Source organism: Colossoma macropomum, unplaced genomic scaffold (genome assembly GCF_904425465.1).
Source record: "Colossoma macropomum unplaced genomic scaffold, Colossoma_macropomum, whole genome shotgun sequence".
NCBI lineage: Eukaryota > Metazoa > Chordata > Actinopteri > Characiformes > Serrasalmidae > Colossoma > Colossoma macropomum.
The window spans coordinates 32,485,653-32,504,655 of NW_023494786.1; the positions used below are offsets into that span (position 1 = coordinate 32,485,653).

General features: G+C 40.3%; 1 protein-coding gene across 1 annotated transcript; it reads left to right on the forward strand.

The window, feature by feature from the left end:
• Positions 1–1,673: 1,673 nt before the first annotated feature.
• On the forward strand, positions 1,674–17,668 carry gtf2b (general transcription factor IIB). Its single transcript, XM_036565375.1, has 7 exons — positions 1,674–1,699; positions 9,687–9,793; positions 10,662–10,795; positions 11,509–11,655; positions 13,785–13,914; positions 15,535–15,816; positions 17,041–17,668. The coding sequence occupies exons 1-7, from the start codon at positions 1,683–1,685 to the stop codon at positions 17,172–17,174; spliced, it is 951 nt and encodes a 316-aa protein (XP_036421268.1). The 5' UTR covers positions 1,674–1,682; the 3' UTR covers positions 17,175–17,668.
• Positions 17,669–19,003: the final 1,335 nt, after the last annotated feature.

Below are 19,003 nucleotides of genomic sequence, written 5' to 3' on the forward strand. Positions count from 1 at the left end.
TTGACCTTTTATTTTAGTGGCGCCCTCTGCTGTTCTGCAGTCTTTCTTTTTGATATAACAGCAGAAGGAGGAAGTGGCAAGGCTCCCCTTGAACTGGCAAATAATCTTGTTTTCCTGACATCACAAGAAACAGGAAGTCAAAACGCTGTTTTTGCAGCGAGCGAATGGTATGTTTTGAAACTTTACACATCAGATCAAAATTTTTTGTTTCAATAAAGGGAAAAGAAAATTCAGTTTTCCATGATATGGCCCTGTAAATGCTGTTCATATAGACTGGCAGTTAAAACTCATCCCTGACTGACTATGAGCAAAAAAGGCCTAACTCAAGAACTGTTCTCCTTTAATTGTTCTTTTTGCTCTGTATTTATCAACAAGGGAGCCCCTAAGGTGACATGGTGATCATTTTTTAATAAGGTGTGGCCTCAAATAAATATATTGATACCACAAATTAGTATATTGAGAACCCAAATTCATGTATTGAGGCCACGAGTTACATTTCTTATAACTTCTGGCCTTAATATTGTAATTCATGGCTTCACAATAGTAATTTGTGGCCTCAATACAGTAATTTGTGGCCTCAGTATAGTAAATAGTGTCCCCAGTATAGTAATTTGTGGCCTTAATATAGAGAATTGATGCCTTTAATATAGTAAATTGTGGTCTCTGTATAATAATTTGTGGCCTCAATGTAGTAAATCGTAGCCTCAGTATAGTAAATGATGGCCTCAATATAGTAATTTGTGGCCTCAATATAGTAAATCAAGGCTTTAATATAGTAAATCTTGGCCTCAATATATTAAGATGTGACCTCAATATAGTAATTTTTTGCCTCAATATATGAAATTCTAGCCTCAGTACAGTAATTCATGGCCTTAATATAGTAAATGGTGGCCTCAGTATAGTAATTTGTGGCCTCAATATACCAATTTACGGCCTTATTATAGTAAATCGTGCCCTCAGTGTATTCATTTGTGGTTTCAATGTAGTATTTTGTGGCTGCATTACAGTAAATTGTGGCCTCAATATAATAATTTGTTGCATAAATATATTCAATTTTAGTCACAGTATAGCAGTTCATGGCCTTAATATAGAAAATTTTGGCCTCAGTATAGTAATTTGTGGCCCAAATATACCAATTTATGGCCTCATTATAGTAAACTGTGGCCTCATTATAGTAAATCGTGCCCTCAGTTTATTTATTTGTGGTCTCAATATAGTATTTTGTGGCCTCAAACATACCTATTTGTGGCCTCATTATAGTAAATTGTGGCCACATTATAGTAAATCGTGCCCTTAATATAGAAAATCGTGGCCTCAGTATAGCAATTTGTGGCCCCAATATACCAATTTATGGCCCCATTATAGTAAATTGTGGCCTCATTATAAATCGTGCCCTCGGTTTATTTATTTGTGGTCTCAATATAGCATTTCTTGGCCTCAAACATACCAATATGTGGCCTCATTATAGTAAATCGTGCCCTCAATGTATTAATTGTGGCCGCGCCTTATTAAAAATGATCACAATGTCACCAGAGGGGCTCCGTAACATTTATTTATTTATTTATTTATTTATTTAAGTATATCGTCCATTCGGGTTTTCCATGAGCGGAACACGTGATGGGGCTGAACGGCGGAGGTTATAAATAGGGCTGCAGCTCATCTCGACTGCGCAGAGGGACAGAATGGCGTCGACCAGCCGGTGAGTTCACAGCGGAGCGTTTTATTACTCAGCCCGAAACCGTTTTATCCCTCCAGGACGTTCAGACACGCGACGGTTCTACCTCAGTGAATCAAGTCGTTTCGCTGAGGGTCTAAAATAAAGCTTTTTTTCCCCCCCATATCGGTGGTGAATGAGACGCATTGTGTGAGGAAAAATACTCCGTTCCACCTTAAATAGTGCAGCAACTGCTGCACCCTTTAAGGTGGACCGGAGAATTGGAGCGAGAAGCCTGCTTCAGCCTCGTTCGTGTGGGTCGGTTAGCTTCTGCTAACGCCGCTAAACGTTTCAAATATGGATTTGTCGCCGCTTCTGGTCGATTTTAGAGAATAAATTGAGTTGGCAAGATCACGTACAACTTCAAAACGCCAGGCTCGGGATCTTTCTGGAAAATTTGGGGCTTATTTGTTGGCCTGAAAGGCTAACGCTGCTAGCTAAATGTATTGTAGTCTATGGTTAGCTTGTTAGCATTCCAGCGTTTGCAAGCCGCCGAATTTGAACGTCGTTATTTTTGTATTTTGGAGCAGGGTAACGTTAAATGCTGGCATGCAGAGGAAAGATAATACAGTAATGGATGGTATACCAGCCGTGCTGTAGCGATAGGTAAGCAAATTTAGAAAATTTGTGCGTTATTCGTGCTTTAGCTTTAGCATTAGCTTTAGCTCCGCTTTTGGGGTTGCGATTTAAATACACGGAGCGCGATGTGATTCAGTGATGTAGGGCTTTAATTAGTGTAAATAATCAGGTGTTCACCTTCTGGCGGGATACGAAGCTGCTGTTTCTACATTTTTACACGAATTTAGCTCAGTTTGATTCGCGCTGAGAGCAGATAGGGGAGCTGAAAAGTGCCATGTCACAGACAGAGGGGTTAAAGGGGGATTCCACCAAATTCCATTTTCAAATTTTCTGAATAGTTCAGCCACTGAAGTAAACGGTCATTCAGAGTGGTTTGGTGTGAGACGGTTGATTGTAGAGATTCAGATTTCTTTACAGTGGTGCCGATAGGAACCAGGGGATCGCCATGACAACAACACAGATATAGACATTTTATTTACTATCCAAAACCACCAGTGAACCTATACGTGCCGTCTGAGTTTTGTTGATGGTAAAATAGTGGAAAATGTGAAAGAATAAGTTTTCTTTGGCGACTGTTTTGCCTTACGTCACCCTGCCTGTACCCCTCCCTCATGAATGGGTTAAAATAAATGGATTAACAAGATGTATTAGGTCAAAATGTTATTGCAAGACTGCCATAAAACAATCTCTGGCAGTGAATTCATAACCATTTCATGTAATAACTTTATGTGAGGGAGCTTTTAGAGGTGGATTTGGTTCCTATCACCAGCACTGTGAACAATTCCGACTAAGTTTCTCTAGAACAGAGCGTTTCACACCAAACTACTGTTTACATTTTAACCACCTAATTGTGTAGGAATTTTGAAAAATTGGTGGTGTTCCACTTTAAGCCACTGTTAAGTGATAAGAAAATAATTTGTACAAATAATGCTAACAGGTCTAGGAATGGCATTTTGAGTAGCATCTATCTATACATAAAAATGCAGCTCAAGGTGCTTCACAAAAATAAAAGAACAATGAAAAAAGGAGGGGAAAAAAGGCAAAAAGGCTGCTTGAAAGTTAAAATAAGTGTCGTATTTTTGATGTGAGGGGGCTGACAAACCTGCCCAGATACTTGAAGCATAAGTTTTTGTTTATTTAAACTAGTGATGTGTGCCTGTGTTATTGTAGGCCTCCTGTTTGTACTGTTCAGGTTTTTGTGATTCTGTCTCATAACTGACTGTATACCGAACCCTTCAGGCACAGTGCTGTGAACAGTACATACAGAGCCTCATTGACTTTCCATGGGTTGTAAAGCTGGTTGAATGGCTGTGAAGTGCCTTCTGGAGTTCATACATGCGTGTCAAAGACAAACAATTTTTTTTTAAACGCTTGCGGTTTAGTAAGCTCGCAGTCTCAGTATGTATTCGTGTAAGTAGATACAGATGTCTGTGTCACCAGACACCAGAAGTGGCTTCTGTGGATGGTGGGGAATGTTATGATTTGCATATAATTCCTTGCTAATTTACATAAAATGCTTGTGCAAGCAACGAAGGCAAAGATATGGGTGATTAAAAGCACCTACATACTGATAGGCCCCGAACACTGCAGACAGCATTAACAATAATACTTTCACTGGTCACTTGGGGTCAGTTTCTCAGACCCAGATTAAGCCTAAACTTGGATTAAAAAGAATTTCCAATGGTAATTCTCAAATTTAGTCCAACAGTAAGCTTAATCAATATCTGGGAAACCGGCGCTTGGTGTAATTGTGAAAGCAGAAGCTCATGGCTGCAAATCTAAAGTGTTTATGTTCGATATCTCATATATTAGTATACTGTGATATTGCTTTTCAGAGCATGATTAAATACTATAACTGACTGCCAAGCAGTAAATTTTAGCAGTAAAAAGGAAAATCTTAAACTAGATTTTTTTGAGAATGGTGTTGGGAAAAAAATGTAATCTGCAACGTCAGGCATAACATTATGACCACCTCCTTGTTTCTGCGCTCATTGTCCATTTTATCAGCTCCACTTACTATATAGGAGCACTTTGTAGTTCTACAGTTACAGACTGTAGTCCATCTGTTTCTCTGATAATTACTGACGTGGTGGTGGTGTGTTAGTGTGTGCTGCGCTGGTCTGAGTGGATCAGACACAGCAGTGCTGCTGGAGTTTTTAAACACCTCAGTGTCACTGCTGGACTGAGAATAGTCCACCAACCAAAAACATCCAGCCAACAGCGTCCTGTGGGCAGCGTCCTGTGACCACTGATGAAGGACTAGAGGATGACCAACACAAACTGTGCAGCAGCAGATGAGCTATCGTCTCTGACTTTACATCTACAAGGTGGACTGACAAGGTAGGAGTGTCTAATAGAGTGGACAGTGAGTGGACACAGTGTTTAAAAACTCCACTCCACTGATCCACTCGTACCAGCACAACACACACTCACACACCACCACGTCAGTGTTACTGCAGTGCTGAGGATAATCCACCACCCAAACAGTACCTGCTCTGTGAGGGTCCATGGGGGTCCTGACCACTGAAGAACAGGGTAAAAGGGGGCTAACAAAGTATCAGAGAAACAGATGGACTACAGTCTGTAACTGTAGAACTACAAAGTGCACCTATATAGTAAGTGGAGCTGATAAAATGGACAATGAGCGTAGAAACAAGGAGGTGGTCATAATGTTATGCCTGACGTTGCAGATTACATTTTTTTCCCAACACCATTCTCAAAAAAATCTAGTTTAAGATTTTCCTTTTTACTGCTAAAATTTACTGCTTGGCAGTCAGTTATAGTATTTAATCATGCTCTGAAAAGCAATATCACAGTATACTAATATATGAGATATCGAACATAAACACTTTAGATTTGCAGCCATGAGCTTCTGCTTTCACAATTACACCAAGCGCCGTGGTCATAATGTTATGCCTGATCGGTTTATACTTCCGTTTATTTTTGAAAGAACAGTTTAAAATAAGTTTCCTTTTCTGTAAATGTGCTCTCTGTCTGGTTGACTTGTTCAATACTGTGTAAGGTTCTCTTTGGTGTAATTTTAGGAGATGCAGAACAGTCCAGTCAGCAATCTGTGTCAGGTTTGTGAGATGCTCTTGTAGCACAGGGTAGCAGATCTCAGGTAGAGTAGGGGCGCTTACTTTTATTAAAGCCTCAGTCGCACTAGAAAATTTTCAGTTTGTGAAGTCGAGCCTGGACTGGAAGATCGACGACGATATGCTTTTCTGAGCATATTGTTAATATCAAAACATCGACAAACTGCTTGTTTCATTAACAATGGAGTATAATTAGGCCTTTTCCATTGGCTTTAGTGCACTGCAGTGTGTGAAATGTTAAGTAAAAGTCGTTGTACCCAGAGTTTATGGCCGTTTTCAAAGAAATGGTTGGTGAAAAATCAACTTTTCCCCGTTTTCCCCACTTACAACAGATGTAGTTGATCCGCCAAGACATGTTTGGAGTCCAGGTTTTGCTTCTGTAGTTTAAAACTGAACCAGTGAGGCTAACAAGCACTAGAACTCAATAGTCACCCAAATAGCTTTAATCATATCTGTGAAAATACATCCCTAAAACCTCTCTCAGCCTGCTCTCAAACCACTTCTAGGTCTTATTTAAGGCCGCGCAGGCTTGTCAGTGTGGTTTAGGACACTGTATAACTGCACTAGGGCAGGGCAGTATGAGTATCTTGATAAGTTGGGCCGCAGTGTGTCACAATGTGCCCTTCTGAGCATGTCGTTGGTATGGTTAGCATTCAGAACCACTTCTCAACAGTCTAAGGCTGCGTTTACACAGCGGGTAAAAGTGGCCCAAATCCAAATTTCCTCATATGTGACACAGGTGTGTGGCAGTGTGACCAGATAAACACACTGAATCTGACATTTTCAATTCCGATTTGAGACGCTTTCATATGTGGTACAGAAATCCGATACATATCCGATCTGCGGCAGTGCAGCTCAGTCTGAACAGCCAGATCGGAAATCATGCGACTAACGTCAATGCAACGTGACAGTCATCGTCATTTCACGCTGCTGAGACTCATTTAGGCTGATGTTTCTGTGCAAAACTTTAGAAGAGACTTATCAAAACCCTCCGTGTTCGAAGAGATTTAGAAAGAAATGCCGAACGCGGTCGTAGGAGAACGAGGCTGCAGCGTCAGAACTGTTTAAAGTCTGAAAGCAAAGTTTAAAGAATCCGAGGACGCAACCAAAGAAGTGACCGCGCCCTTTTTACATCGAGCTCAAACACATTTTGGGTGATGAGCCCAGCTGTCAGTCAGTGAAGCTTCATGATGGCTCCTGTGATGCTGGTGAAGATGAAGCTGATCCTCCAGGAGCGACTGGCGCTCGTTCATAGTCATAATTGTTTACCTCTGGATGAGCCGTGAAGCAGCGTGACGCTCTGTTCTTTTGTGTATGCGGGTCAGTTTAGGAGCTGATCTGTTCAGACTGATGTCTCATACAGATCACATTTAAAAGATAATCTGAACAGCCAAACAAAAAAATCAGATTTGATGAGAATCATATTTGGGCCACTTTTACCTGCGATGTGAGCGTAGCCTAATTCGTCCTGTTTAATTGGATTTAGTGCAGCACAGTGTGTGCAATGTGTCATAGTTTATGATAGTATTTTTAAAATCTTGCTTTGTCTTTTCTAATTGATAACGTCAGAAAATTTGTGTTTCGCCATATTGTGTATCGTGAAAACCTCTTAATATAGCATAGTATGTTTTTACCATGTCACCCAGCTCTATTGTGAACTATAAAAATGAACAAACCTGATATCACAACATCTTTTGTATTTGCAAACCACCTCAAGTTGGCGTGCTTGTCTAGAATCAGTATTTGTGACAATGACAGTCATAAAAAATATGGAGGAATCTGATCCAACATCATTCCTGCTTTGTGAGTATCAGCCCTGGTGTTGTCTGAAATGCCCTGTGAAGTTTTGTTTGTTTTTATAGCTCACAGTGGGTCACACAGTGATCCTAAACCACATCGACAGCCTGCGTGACCTTAATCAAGACCTGGAGCGGATTGTGAGGTTTTGCTGATGTATTTCAGAACCGAAACTGTTTGGGTGACTATTGGGTTGTAGTGTTTGTTAGCAACATTTAGCTCCAGCTCTTAAAAGAAGCAAACCTGACACCAGTCAAGGCTGATTGAGTATATCTGGGGTGTATGGAAAATTGGGTATGTTAGATTTTTCACTGAACTATTTCTTTAAAAGTGGCACTAAAGGGGTTTTGGGTCTTTGTCAGATTATTGTGATATGTCTCGTGAAAATGTCAGAGTATCGTGATGTGATATTTTTGCAACATCACCCACCTCTAACCTAAATCTGCAGACATAAGCACTTGACGTGCGCGTTACCAAGAAAGTCCTCAGGGTCGTAGGACTGTATTTCTGACTTGCATGTGATGACAAGTTCCAAATAAAAATAGAAAACGTTCTAGACAAGGAAACGAAGAATATCTTCTAATGTAGTAATACATAATTTAAGTTGAAATTTGCATATTTTAGTGGCAGTTTCAACAAAATGATTAACTGATTAACCCTCAACTGACCATGTAATTGGTTAAAAAAGTCAATGTAAGTTAATTTTTGACTGGTTCTATTTTAACACTCCTATTAGAATAGGTGGGTTTATCATTCAAGCTGAGGAACATTTTTAATTGCGCCCTTAAAGGCGCTGTAGGCAGGAAATTGTATGAGGAAATTGCAATGGCAATTCGAGAGCTACTCAGGCTGACCGAGCTAAAGCTGCCCCAGTTGTCATTTGTCCATTTTAACTTGTTCTAGTAGGGTAGAGCTGGTGATATGGCCAAAATGTAATATGATATTGTAAGATGTTTTCATGATACGTGACAGGTCACGTTATTTTTTTTCTGACATCTGGTAAATTGGAAAAGTCAGACATGTTAAAAAAACTACTCAATCCAATCAAACATGACTAATTATGCTTTTTTTTTGTAAGCAAACATGCAGTTGAGATTATATCGTAACATACCGTGATAAAATTTATCATGATAATGATGAATATTGTCCTATCGCCCAGCCCTAAAGTAGCGAGCGACAAGTAGAACTTTAGAATGTATGACTTTCAGTAGCTCATTATATATGTTCCAGTCATTTCATCAACTTCTCAGTTTTATTTGTGTAATATAATCGTGGAAATAGTATAGATTCAGCCCTTCAGTTTATACAGAACCAGGTTCTACATGATACGGACAAAAGTATTGGGACACACCGCCTAATCATTGAATTCAGGTGTTTCATTCAGTCTCATTGCCACAGGTGTATAAAATCAAGCCCTTGGCCATGCAGCCTGCCTTTACACACATCAGTGAAAGAATGGGTCTAAGAGCTCCCTGAGTTTGAGAGTGGTGCTATAAGAGGAGGCCACTGCTGCAACATGTCAGTTCGCGAAATTCCTTCCCTTCTATTGAGTGGTGTTATTGTGTTGTATTGTAATATGGTATTATTATAGGAACTACAGCAACTCAGCCACGAAGTGTAAAGTTACAGAGCGGGTCGCCGAGTGCTGAGGAGCATAGAGCATAAAAGTCACGAATGCTCTGCTGATCAATAACTGCACAGTTCAAGCCTCCTCTGGCATCAACATCAGCACTAAAACTGCACCGGGAGCTTCATGGCAGGGTTTCCATGGCCGAGCAGCTTGACTGGCCCTCACAGAGCCCTGACCTCAACCCTATCTAACACCTTTGGGATGAACTAGAACAGAGATTGTGAGCCAGACCCTCTCGTCCAACATCAGTGTTTGACCTCACAAATGCTCTTCTGGATGAATGGGCAGAAATTCCCACAGACTCTCTCCAACATCTTGTAGAAGCTTCCAAGAAGAGTGGAAGCTGTTACAGCTGCAAAGGGGGACCAACTCCATATTAATGCCTATGGATTTAGAAAGGGATGTCATAAAAGCTTGTGTAGGTGTCCCAATACTTTTGCCCATATAGTGTAGGTTTCAGGCTGTTTACTTTAAACACATGCTGATGCATGATTGTCTGTTAGTACTACGTTTCACACTCCAAACAAGGAAATATATAGTATTTAAAAAATCTTTTTGCTGAAACTCAAATGATTTAAAACTCAAATATTTCCTTAGAGATTTCACACAGAACATTCAACATAAAGAAAAACGTAGGGCGTAAGACGTGTGTCAGAGCTCATCTTTATTCTCTCCGGAAGTCTAATTCGTTCATGGTGGTGAATTCCACTGAAATGAATGTAATTTTGCTAGGAAATCTAGTGTGACTGGGCCTTAATGCTGAATTACACAATCTATACCTCAATATATCTGGAAAATGTCTTGCTATTCATTTTTACCAATACCTCCCATCCCTGGCTTGCTTTAACCTCAATTCCTCTCCTCATTATAGTGGAGATGCTCTTCCCAAGGTGCAATGCCCCAATCACCCTGAAGCCATACTGGTGGAGGACTACAGGGCAGGGGATATGATCTGTCCAGAATGTGGCCTGGTGGTAGGTAAGTACTCCAAATGGTCTTTCTTGTCAAGACCCAGCGTCGTTCTGCCCACAGTGTTCTCAGTGTTGTTGGATGTTGTCAACAGATCCATCACCAGGAGGTACGTTACCTAGCTCAGCGTTAGGAGCAGGGACCTCTTACAGCCTGTATTACTGTATAAACGGTCATCAGACGGTAACTTTAAGAGATAAAGTGTTCATCATTGCCTCACACGCACACAAACATATCACATTCAGCTTAAGGTAGACATTTTACAGTTTTAGGCTACGTTTACATTAAAATCTTCATTTTTTGCTCAGATCTGATCTCTAATGTGATGGTTCGCACTCGTTTAGGTAAAGCTGGGTGTACACAACACAATATTTTGCCCACTTTTAACCACAATATGCCCCTTGCAACACATTTTCACAATCTGAAGTGATTTTCTAGGTCAGGAGCAGGAAAATCTGTTAAAAAAAATAAAATAAAAATAATAAATTTTCTACATTGTCTAACTGCATTATGCACCTACTTCTCTGCCACGTATATATATATAAAAAAAATACTTTTAAGGCCAAAAACGTCTGATAAAACAATAACATTCTGTAAGGAAGCTTTTAGAGGTGGACTTATACTTCCTGTCACCACCTTTGTGAACTTGAATGGCGCATTTCACATTTTAACCATGCAGAATTTTTTAAAAAATTCCTGTAGTTGCCCTTAAAGAGGGGTTATACCATTTTATAAGGGGTTATTTCCATTCTGGTCTCTAAGATGGACAGATTGGCTGTGCTAAACGCAAGTCACTTACCTGTGTCAGGCACATGTGCACAAGCTCTCAGTCTATTTATTGTCTTTCCCCTCCACTCACACTTCCTCTCCATGCCAGGTGACCGTGTTATTGACGTCGGCTCAGAGTGGAGGACGTTCTCGAACGAGAAAGCCACCAAAGACCCTTCACGTGTTGGTGACGCTCAGAATCCTCTCCTGAATGGAGGAGATCTCACTACCATGATCAGCAAGGTAACCGGGCAGCCAACACAGTTAGGATGGTTAATTACGGAGTTATTAAGATGTGAATTCAGTAAAAATGCATACATTTGAATCAACATGAGCTGCATCAGTTTTGCGGTGCCAGTATAGATTATTATAGTATTCAATAAAGTGTTTTTATTTTGATAAATTATGGCACAATACACAAAATACAGACGGTACTTTAAAGAACACTATTATACTGTATTATAAAGAGAGCGTAGTTAGTCATGTTTAAATGGATTAAATTATCCGAATTGGAGATTTAAAGGGCAGATTATGTCTGGAAGTGTGTTTCATATGAGCTTTAGGTTAAAAAAAAAAAAAGTCAGAATTGAAATGGCCCATAAAAGTTCATTATCATTGCACCACTTCTAATAATCATACTATAGAGATTGTGTGTTGTAAATGTCTGGTATTGTAATGTTATATATTTTTAATTCAATCAATTAATTTACTATACATTTGCTATTTTGTGTATCCCAAGTATGCACCAATATTTTGGCCAAAATAAAATTAGGCTATTTTTTTTTTTAACTTAAAAAGTTTATTATAATGTCCATATTTCAAACACTTTATTAATAGTCATCTATTTCTAAATGTGGCATTAGTCGCATGCAGTTCAGCAAGTTTAAGTTTGCTTTTTTTTTCTGAGAAATCGCTGGAAACATGACTGTTTTACTCTGTGTACTATATGCAAACAGGGAACAGGAGCCGCGAGCTTCGATGAGTTCGGCAACTCCAAGTACCAGAACCGTAGAACCATGAGCAGCTCTGACAGAGCCATGCTGAACGCCTTCAAAGAGATCACCACCATGGCCGACCGGATCAACTTGCCTAGGAACATCGTAGTAAGTGTCCCTCTGCTGCTCAGGTGTAGATGGTGCGTTATGACTAATATCCCTCGTCACATTTGGGCGAAGTAGATCACGGCCTTGATGTCGTTCATGATGACGCACAACCCTAAAGGCCACCATGCGCTAAACGTGCTGCATTGCACACCTAAAAATTAGAAACCATTGGTTTTAATGAAGGGGCGCCCCCCGGCGCTAACACTGTTCAGTTTCTCAGCTCATCACAGCACGCCGTTCAGCATTATGCCATAAAATTACATCACATTAAATTACACTACATTTAATTAAGCCATATGAAAACCATAGTTCACATGTGCCTTGAAATTTACTCAGAAAAATGCAATCAAAACAGCAAGTTTTGAAGAGGTTGTAAACTGATGTAAAGCATAATAAATTATGTTTTATTTTAATAAATTTATGAGTAGAGTGTAAAATTGAACTTGACATTTCTAAAGCAGTGTTTCTCAGCCCTGGCTCAGGAGCCCAGTGCCCTGTACATTTCAGGATTTTCCTTGCTCAAACACACCACCATCAACTCCGTAAGAGTCTGTTAATGAGCTGATGAGTTGGATCTGCGGTGTTGGGAGCAGGAGAACACTAACAAGTGCAGGGCAGAGGCCCTCTCAGGGTTGAGAAACACTGTTTACATGCACTTAATAATCCGATAACTGCAGAAAATCAGATTTTGTCAGTAATCTGATTAACACGTTTGCATGCACTTGAGTAATCAGATAATGGGGAAACTCTGGGTCTACATGAGTCAGGTAGTAATCGGATTTCTGCTTTACAACCAGCCAATAAACTCACAGAAGAAGACGTGATGTGAGCGTAATGTAAAACTCAAACTTCATGACGCGGCTTTTTTCAAAACATTGTCACTTTACCTCAGAATATGAACAAACATCGTCTAGAAGATGAATATTTAAATCGTTAATTTCGTCAAAGCATGTATTTGATTTCAGCTTCGTTTCAAAAGTGTTTTGCTGCGTCTCGCGGCGACGCTGCTCGCTTTTTTCCGGTACCGCCGTCTGTTTTCACACATGCGCCGACTGAGAAATCTGAAAGAAATCAGAGTAAGAATTTACATGCACTGAGAAATCTGATTACTGAGCTAAAATCCAGCCTCTTAATCAGATGACCCCTTGAATAATCGAATAACTGCAGAAATCAGATTATGATCGGTGACGCCTCTGATGTGTGGTGGCATTAAGTGTTCAACAGCTTTTGATACAACAGTTTTGCAAAGTAAAGAAGGTAAAGCTAAGAAGCCCTGAACATGGTTTTAAACATGTTTAAGGGCAGTTTCACCAAAAAATAAAATAAATAAATATATATATATATATAGTTCCAGCAGCTTGGAGTAAAGCGACCACTGTTTAGCAACTGGTGGTGAGCAGAGTGATAACACAGGTCGAGTCCTGTCTGCCACAGAGTTGAAAAGTTTTTAACTTTTATGGTCACAAAGCAAGAGTCGCGCTGCCATCAGCCAATTAAACTGCAGGTTTTGCTGAGGTAGAGAAATCCTGGCAGTGGCAGAGCTTCTTGCAAGTGTTGGTTATTAATGTTTGTCTCTTAAGTTGATGGCTCTCTGCTTTCAACATCTGTTTGTATTCTTGTTTTCACTTATTTTTACTCTTTCTGTCACTTGCCATGTGAAACCCCTCTGATGCCGATTAACATGGCTTTTAAAGGCGTATTTTAGTCTTTCTAAACAAACGTTTATTTTCTTGATTATTTCAGGTCAGAGTGTTTCAGGAGGTTCATGCAGGCTTATGTTTTGGAAACATTTTGAGATGTCTGTTTTCACAGAACATGAACAGAAGTAACTGTAGAAAACCCACTTCAACGCCAAAGATTTAAGGCTTTTTCATTGCTATAACTGACCAAGACCACAAATCTTTCACAGCCGGAGTGAAACTGTTTAGCCCAGTGGACTGAAACTGTTCAGTTAGAAATGGGGAAGTAGCGTGACGCTGTCACAGCTGGGCTGGTGGTGTGAAAGCACAGCTCTGTACATCTGTGTCTGAACATATAAATAAATAGGGAAGTCACAGAGAGTCTATCATAACATTTTCAGTTACTTTAAAGCTTTTTCCATTTAACACGTTTCTTTGTACGTCCTCCAGGATCGCACAAATAACTTATTTAAGCAAGTTTATGAGCAGAAGAGCCTTAAGGGCAGGAGTAATGATGCCATCGCCTCAGCCTGCCTGTACATCGCCTGCAGACAGGAGGGAGTCCCCAGAACATTTAAAGGTGAGTCTTTATGCATGAAAAATCTGCAGTGCTTTTTATTTAAAGAAGCCTGAAGAGCCGTGTGCTATTCTAGACACAATTTGGGTTGCAAATCTGCATCAGTTTTAGAGTATGGGAGTTTATAATGGTCAATTGCAGCAATTTTTTTGGCTGTAAATCTTTAGGATGTTTTTAAATGTGAAAAAATCAAATGCTGGATCAAATGGTTTATTTTTCCAGTGCTAAGAAAAGCTTGCTTGTGTTGTTTTCGTTAGTGATGCACCGAAATGAAAATTCTTGGCTGAAACTGAAATTCAGGACTCGCTCAGCCGAAAACCGGAAAAAGCAGACATGTAAAAATAAGTCAGTAAATAACAGCTTACACAAAAGTAACTTAGCATAATGATTACAGTGTGTAGCTACAGTGCCACAACAGTGGATTCAAGATGGTGAATTCCATTGTTTTTATTTGTATTTTGCACTTTGACTGTCTGTATTCTTCATATTGAGCGGGTGGCTTTTTTTTTTGGTATCAAGCCTGTAGTGAAGTTCTTGTTTTCCTCACAGAAATCTTGAATTAGTTCCACGTGGCCGATAGTTTTACTGTTGCTAATTTTATTTACTATTAAATTTTGTTTTATTATATTATAATTTTATTATCTTAGGCCCAATCCCATTTCACCCCTCGCCCCTACCACTTAGCCCTACCCATCAGTTTTGCATGTTCATGTCTAGGGTGTCCTGATTCTTGTTGAGATAGAGGGGTAGGGTGAAGTGTTGGGGCTACATGACCCTCCAAGCGGAGGTTTTTCAGAGACTCCAAACAGAGAGTTATGAGAAAAAAAGAAAAACGGGCAAGACGGCTGAACAAGAGACCAAAGAAACCCACAAATGTGAGAATTTCCTCCATTAAAGATTACGATAACCACTGTTATCTTAGTTTAATGTCGTTTCAGTGTATTATGGTCTTTTTCCTCATAACAAGCATAAAAAATCGCTAGTAGTGCTGATGTCTCAGAAGCTAGCTAGCTAAATCTTACTGTTCCACCTTAAATAGTCCAGCAGTTCTGACGCCTGATGCACCAGAATGTAACTGGTACTCTATTTAAGGTGGAACATAAAAATTCGAACAAGAAGCTGGCAAATAGCTGACTTCACCTTTATTTAATTGAAGAATTAGGGGTGGGCGATAATAAGTCATTGCCCCCCTCTTTGAAGTCATATGATTTCCTAAATGTAACTAAAGCCCAGCAGTGAGGAGCTGAACTTCACCCTCCTCTGCTATCACTGCAGACTGGCAGGGTCGCCTACAGAGAACACTCAGAAACAAGGGGTAGGGGTAAAAATAAGAAATGGGACTGGGCCTTAGATGTTGCCTTTTCACTTTGGTCCACTTGAGTTATTTCATCAACAAATTTTTGGTCCCTAGTTTTTACTGTGTGTTTCACTGCTGTATAAATTGTTCCTCCTGTCACATTTGTGTGCTCAGTGCACTTTCAAGTACTTAAACCAAATCGTGGGAAAATCTGAGATTTAATGATTATTTCAATCATTCCCTTACTGAATCGCATCAAATCATGAGGTCAGGGATTTACACATCATGTTGATTTATCTGTAATCTTATCCTTTCACCTTTAACAGAGATCTGTGCCGTGTCCCGGATTTCGAAAAAGGAGATCGGCCGATGCTTTAAGCTCATCCTGAAGGCTCTGGAGACGAGCGTGGATCTGATAACCACAGGAGACTTCATGTCCCGCTTCTGCTCCAACCTGGGCCTGCCCAAACAGGTTCAGATGGCTGCCACCTTCATCGCTCGGAAGGCGGTGGAGCTGGACCTGGTCCCGGGCCGCAGCCCCATCTCTGTGGCAGCAGCCGCCATTTACATGGCCTCTCAGGCCTCAGCCGAGAAAAAGACGCAGAAAGGTAAGTGGCACAGCAAACAACAGCCAGTGAAGCTGTGGTTCTGTCCTACAGGGTTTACTGGAACAGGTGTGGCAGGAGTGACTGATGCATTTGTTCTGAGCTGATGCTTCTTTTGATGCAAAGCTGAGTAGCTGGATGTTTTCTGAGTCAGGCAGAAACTTCTGTTGGGTGTGTCGATTTATTTGAGTGAGTTATCATGACTTGCTTTAAAGTAGAAGTTTTAAGTGTTGCTTTATACATATTTTTCATCATACTAAGCTCAAGAAATTCATTTGTACACTCTTAAAGATCTTTGTTCAGGGGTTCCTTAGTAAAGACACTGGTTCTGTATGGAACCATGAACACTCAGTGAACCATTTGCATGCTTAAAAGGTTCTTTGCATGGTAAAATGGTTCTTCAGATTAATGGCGAATGTGTTGTACATAGTTCTATATAGAACCTTTTGGAAAATGGTTCTAAATAGCACAAAAAAAGGGTTCTTCTCTTAAGTTGTCTGTGTTTACATGCAAACTTTGTTAGCCCCCTTTTACCCTGTTCTTCAGTGGTCAGGACCCCCATGGACCCTCACAGAGCAGGTGCTATTTGGGTGGTGGATCATTCTCAGCACTGCAGTGACACTGATGTGGTGGTGGTGTGTTAGTGTGTGTTGTGCTGGTGCAAGTGGATCAGACACAGCAGTGCTGCTGGAGTTTTTAAACACTGTGTCCACTCACTGTCCACTCTATTAGACACTCCTACCTTGTCAGTCCACCTTGTAGTCATCCTCTAGTCCTTCATCGGTGGTCACAGGACGCTGTTGGCTGGATATTTTTGGTTGGTGGACTATTCTCAGTCCAGCAGTGACACTGAGCACTGCTGTGTCTGATCCACTCAGACCAGCGCAACACACACTAACACACCACCACCACGTCAGTGTTACTGCAGTGCTGAGAATGATCCACCACCCAAATAGTACCTGCTCTGTGAGGGTCCATGGGGGTCCTGACCACTGAAGAACAGGGTAAAAGGGGGCTAACAAAGTATCAAAGAAACAGATGGACTACAGTCTGTAACTGTAGAACTACAAAGTGCTCCTATATAGTAAGTGGAGCTGATAAAATGGACAATGAGCGTAGAAACAAGGAGGGGATCATAATGTTATGCCTGACCGGTGTATTTCAGTATCTCAGCAATTAAATTATGCAGAAATTTTTAGTCTATTTATTTATTTATTTTTTGTACAGAAATTGGAGATATCGCAGGTGTGGCTGATGTGACCATCCGTCAGTCGTACAGACTGATCTACCCTCGAGCCGCCGACCTCTTCCCTCCAGACTTCAAATTCGACACACCGGTGGACAAACTGCCTCAGCTGTGAAACATCCACACACACCTACTGCTCTTTCTACTAGGATGATGTTCTTTTTTCTTATTGGGTTGAAAAGGTTTGCTCTTCCCCTGAGGTGACATTAAGCCTTTTGGAAAGGCGCTGAGCAGGGATTTAACAAAGTACAGCAGACACATTCCAAGGTTTAACGCAGATTGCAGACTGTACTTAACCGAATTTCATCCGAGTGTATATATTTTGTATATATGTCCAAGTGAGGATTTAATTGGTGGTTGCAACTAAGCGGATTTCTTACTGTAAACATTTTCTTTTGTAGGAAATGAGTGAGTTATTTTGTTAGCGTGTTTGCATTATATTTAGTAATTTAAACAATAAATGCTTTTCAAAAAAGCATGTTGGATATCTCATGAATTTGAAAAAAAATGTTAAGTTGTTAAAAAATAATGTGGCAAAGCATTTGAATCAGTTGATTATGTATCTGTATCACGTGAATGGCATTTAAACATCATTATTTCCCCTTGGAACAGGAGTTTGTGTGTTTCTGTTCCAACCTTTGCAGCTCAGCCGAGTGTATATGTTACTATTTAACCACAGTGCTGGGCAAAAGTCCGAGACCATCCCTTTGTTTATTTAATTTCCAGTAAAAACAGCCATTAAATACAAGTTATTCATTTTTCAGGAGATTTCTGAGATCATAAGATAATCCACTTGTATGAGGAAGGAGGAAGTCAAAGGAAAATGAGTTTCCAAAACAGGAGTTTAAACAATGATTAAAAGCTACAGAGAAAATGGGTACTCCTAACAACCACCTGGAAGACCTGTTAGACACCAAAACTGCCCCCATCAGATAAACAGCACTTAAAGCTTTCATCTTTGAGAGAGAGGAGAAAATCAAGCTGCTTCAGATCTGAAAACATCCACAGGTGTTTCTGTCCATCCTTCCACTGTGAGAAGACGACTCAGCGCTGTGGGTCTGAAAGGATGTGTAGCTGATCAAGAAGAACCTCACTGAGAAAAGGAGACGGACACATCAAACAAAGAAGCTGAACGACGGACTGACCACCCCAGAGTCCAGACCACAACATCACTGAATGTGTTTGATTACTTCAGAAAATGATCAACCAGCTTCTAAGACTGAACTTGGAGGTGTGTCTGCAGATTCTTTGAGGAACTGAAAGTGAGTCTCCTGAAGAGAAGCTGGAATAAAGGGGAAGAGTGACTCACTGACACTGAAACAGCTGATGTATTCGGTTTTGAGGCTTTGTTGTTTTCTGCCTTTATCTGAGTGCTGAAAAATGAGGAACTTGAAGGGTGGTGTCTGGCTGTTGCACAGTACTGTTGATTTAATGTCCCTTTATGAGTGTCGACAAAACCACTACAAGGGTGTAAGTTTCATATATCCAATTCATTTGAGTCTTTAGGAAAGATTTGGTGTGTTACGACATTTAAAGTCTCTCCAAACTCAATTAGATTCTATTTTTAATATGATTAAGAATTATCTTTAAAAATACAAAAATAGTATTGGGTGAAATAGTAGTGGAATATGTACATAAATAATAGTCCATGCTTATATACTTGAAAACATTCTGAGAACTGTATTGTGGATCAGACACAGCAGAGCTGGAGTTCTTAAGCACCTCAGTGTCACTGCTGGACAGAGAACCAAAAACATCCAGCCAACAGCGTCCGGTGGGCAGCGTCCTGTGACCACTGATGAAGGACTAGAGGAAGACCAACACAAACTGTGCAGCAGCAGATGAGCTATCGTCTCTGACTTTACATCTACAAGGAGGACTGACAAGGTAGGAGTGTCGAATAGAGTGGACAGTGAGTGGACACAGTGTTTAAAAACTCCAGCT

Excerpts from the sequence above, each read along its gene's own strand:
- gtf2b (XM_036565375.1), top strand. Across the intron at positions 11,656-13,784 it reads ACTTGCCTAGGAACATCGTA|GATCGCACAAATAACTTATT; the intron begins GTAAGTGTCCCT and ends TACGTCCTCCAG. Across the intron at positions 13,915-15,534 it reads AGTCCCCAGAACATTTAAAG|AGATCTGTGCCGTGTCCCGG; the intron begins GTGAGTCTTTAT and ends CACCTTTAACAG.